This window comes from Phaethon lepturus, unplaced genomic scaffold (genome assembly GCF_000687285.1).
Source record: "Phaethon lepturus isolate BGI_N335 unplaced genomic scaffold, ASM68728v1 scaffold23931, whole genome shotgun sequence".
Lineage (NCBI taxonomy): Eukaryota > Metazoa > Chordata > Aves > Phaethontiformes > Phaethontidae > Phaethon > Phaethon lepturus.
In genome coordinates, this window is record NW_010518789.1 from 10053 (window position 1) to 14040 (window position 3988).

Here is a 3988-nt window from a genome sequence, read left to right on the forward strand (position 1 = left end):
TGTCTTTTGTAAAGAGTGAAGAGGTGGGTTGAAGAGTGGTGGAAGGAATTGTAGGGTGGTGAACTGAAAAGGTGGTTTTGGGAGAAAGAGTGAGTCAGTGACGCCGTGTTAGCAAAACTACTGAAAATTACATATGGCATCTCAGGAATATACTGCCATGGTCCAGCTGCCTGCAGAAAGGACATGTAGCTGTCTGCAAGCAGGGGATTTGGTGTACAACATCCAGGTCTGTCCACAAATATTATTACTTCAAAAGATTTAATTTTCCAGGGGGAACTGAGAGTCTTCGGGACCTTATTTGCAGTGAGTCCCAAATGAGAGAGGTGGTGGAATTACAGGGAGAGAAGTAACTGAAAAATGCAGTTTTGTTTTTCAGGCTGGCAGCCTCGATGGTTTCTTCTCTGTGGTGGCATCCTGTCCTATTATGACTCTCAGGAAGATGCCTGGAAGGGTTGTAAGGGAAGCATCCAAATGGCCGTGTGTGAAATTCAAGGTAACTAAGATACAGTAACACGCAGCTGCACGAAGTTTGTCTAATAATGTTGCATTCAAGATGAAATTTCAGCTCACAAGAGCTATTTGGTGGCTTGATTTCTTTGGCATGTATTTGTAATAACTCAGTAACTTGATCTATATGCCAGTTTTTATTCTATAATATTTTGAAAATGGTAAGAGAGCTGCAAGCCTCTAATATAATGGGTATTCTACATGCAGGTGGGTCACTGTTTTTCATGAGCCGTGGTGGAACATCACACAGCTGCAAGTGACTCTTGATAAGCACAAGGCTGAAGCTAGAAATATGAATATGAACTTCAGTGCTAGGTCTGCTCACTCATATGGGATTATTTGCCGCATCTTTGAGGTTCAGTTATGGACTAAAACCTGAAAGAGTGGCTTGCCATAAGAGGATGTCCTTTCCATGAAGACTCCCACATGATATTGTATTGATCAGAAAACTGCCTTTCATAGCTTTTTGTCCCACAGCTGTACATATGTGTGTCCTGTCTATTCCCTAACTCAGAAGTAATGAAATGGCAACCGGGGAAGTTTGAGGCTGTAGATTCCTCCTCTTTTGTTACTGTTTGACCTGCCACCTAACATATCTGTTGGGATATTCAGTTGGGCTGGGAGGAGCTGAGGAGTGATCTGAAATCTATGTTGCTTCCAGTTCATCCTGCAGATAACACACGAATGGACCTGATCATCCCAGGGGAGCAATACTTCTATCTGAAGGCAAGAAACGCAGTTGAAAGGCAAAAGTGGCTGGTTGCGCTAGGAACTGCCAAAGCCTGTCTAACTGACAGCAGGACACAGAAGGAAAAAGGCAAGAACACCCTTTTGCTGGCACATAATATTTGCTTTTTATTTCCTTATCCTTGCCCTGGTAGATGTACACACAAAGATGACAAAATCCATTCCTGAACTCTGTGTGCAACCTGTACTTCAGGTCTCTGGTGGTGCTAAAAGCCAAGCCATGTGGGAACTCTAGCTAGAAATCTCAGATGTTAACTCTCAGTGCAGGGATTTGAAAACTTTGGCTTTTCCTTAAAATATAAGGAAATGTATAAAACATTTGAAGACCATGTGCTGATGGGTTCTGTAAGTACAAGGAGTGAGTAGCTCCTGGGTGTGGGTCACTGCGGTACAGACTGTGCATGAAGGTAAGACCCCCACCTTGTGCAACTGTCTTGCTATGATGACCCAGCCTCTCATACAAGTGTCTCCTGAGCTTTGGAGTTCCTCAGACCCTTTCCTTCCATGTTCTAACTAGGTTGTCTTGTGCACTTCAAGAATCCCTTGGCAATTAAAATAAAGGTTTGCAATTGATTTTAAATGTGCATACTGATATTTGGAAACTGAAATATGATCACGGTCAGGCTATGAAAATTAATTCATTTACCTCTTTGCTTTCACCAACAATCTCACTCAAACCCCTCTTGCTTACAAGTGTGGTGTTAGTCATGAGTCAGTGTGAGACCTCATGCTTTAACCTTGTGTAACATCAGCACAATTACTATGCAGAAGACAGGAAAAAAGCAAATTATTGTTAATATATTAGTGATCCTGAGCAAATGCAGGGGGTGTGGGTACTTTTTTTCCCTGAGGTGAGGAATTGCTTCTCCTCTTAGCCTTATGTGCATCTTCACCAGGCTTTGCATCTACCAGTTCAAATGGAGTCAGAACTGAGCAGAAGCAGCTATTGTAGCGTCCTACACAAAGTGGGGATCTGATGTGCAGTGCCTAGAATCAGAACGAAGTTATATCTATAAACTAACATACAGTAGCACAGGGTGAAAAACTACTGATGTATTTGCAGGATTAAACCATATTAGTCTTATAAACAGACAAATTAATTTATGTTGTTATTCTGGGACTCTAATGTCAAAAAATTACATCTGAAAAATCTCAGATTGACTGTTAGTCATATCTGGATTAGTCTGCTCAGTTCCGTACTCTCCAGTACAAGAAACATATGGACATACTGGAGTGAGTCCAGCAAAGGGCCAGTGAAATGAAAGGGAATATCTGATGGCAGAGCATAAAAGAGATGGAGCCAGACTCTTCTCAGTGAACGGACAAGAGGAAATGGGCATCAATTTAAATACAAGCAAATCCATTGAGACAGAAGCAAAAATGTTTATATTGTGAGGATGAGGGAGCATTCAAAAAGGTTGCACAGAGAGGCTGCAGAGTCTCCATCCTTGGCCATGTTCAAAACCTGACTAGACATGGCCCTGAGCACTGAGCTCTGGATGACCCTGCTTTGAACAAGGGAGTAGGCCTAGCTGGTCTCCAGAGGTCCCTTCCAACCTCAACCATTCTGTGATTCAAGGTTATATATTAAATTAATCCCTTCGTGTTGGACAGGATCTGTCTTTTCTCTCCAGTGTTTTGCATCCAGAACCCTGATCTTTTAATTCAGAGTGTAGTTGGTTGTACCTTAAACTACTTAGTGAAAACAAAAAATATGGTATGTAGGGGTTTCATGCTATTTAAAAGGCCCATTAAGGTCAGATGTTGTGTGCTTGCTTTTTCTCTGTGTCATAAGTCTAGGAACATACTGTTCCTGTCTATGATGGCAAATAATGAAACGGTAGTTTACCTGTCAGGAGCATAATTTATGGCCAGTCCAGCTCATCTTTTTGAGCTGATGGAAAATGTTTTGAAATAAGGAAGTATTGATTGAATTAGATTGTGTAATACTATTTCAGCAACTTTCCAAAATCATATACTGCAAGATGGGTACAATAAATTTAACTCTTCTTTTGCTTCGCTTTTAGAGTTCACTGAAAACACAGAAGCCTTGAAGACTAAAATGTCTGAACTTAGACTGTACTGTAACCTCCTTGTTCAGCAAGTGCATAAGACGAAGGAAGCCAGCATTTCTGGTGTATCAGAACCAGAGGTACGGCTCTATTTTTCATGTAGACTACATCTGTAAAGTCTTGAGCATTGTGAACTGTTCTGGTTAGCCAATGTGGTATTGACTCACAGTTACTTAATATTGCACCCTCTTTCTGCAGAGAACCTGTGGGAAATAATGTACCCACACAACAGTTCTTGTTCAAAAGGAGTAATACAGTATTGTTGCAAATAACTTTCCCTATGTTGGGGTAGAAAGCAGTGAGATGAGATGATATCTACGATCTAGATAATAACATCTCTGTAGATGATCTTGTGTGTATAATGGATCAAAAAGGTAAAATTTTTTTAATAAAAAGATAACTTGCAAGAAGCACGTATTTGTCTGTCCCCGAGTCATTAATATCCTGCTCAGCAAAACACTTCTGTTCTCAACCAAAACCCTTAAAAGGTCAAGAGACAATGCAGACCACAAAAAAAGCAAAATTGCTAGAAAGAACTACCTGATTAGCCTCACTTCAGTTTAAGTTTCAAACTTTGCAAATCTTCCTGACCAAAGAAGCCTCATTAAAGAGGGGTCTCCTAATGACAGTGATCTGCCTCTTGCTTTGAGAGAAAAACATGT

The 3988-nt window shown here is 40.8% G+C and overlaps 1 protein-coding gene across 1 annotated transcript; it reads left to right on the plus strand.

Annotated features, from left to right (window-relative positions):
* Positions 1–376: 376 nt before the first annotated feature.
* On the plus strand, positions 377–3406 carry LOC104628310 (pleckstrin homology domain-containing family A member 8-like; the record flags this gene model as incomplete). The annotated part of the gene is made up of 3 exons (XM_010296845.1): positions 377–493; positions 1169–1324; positions 3282–3406. Coding segments are annotated over 3 exons (398 nt in total), but the record flags the coding sequence as incomplete, so codon positions are not given.
* Between the last annotated feature and the right edge of the window lie 582 nt (positions 3407–3988).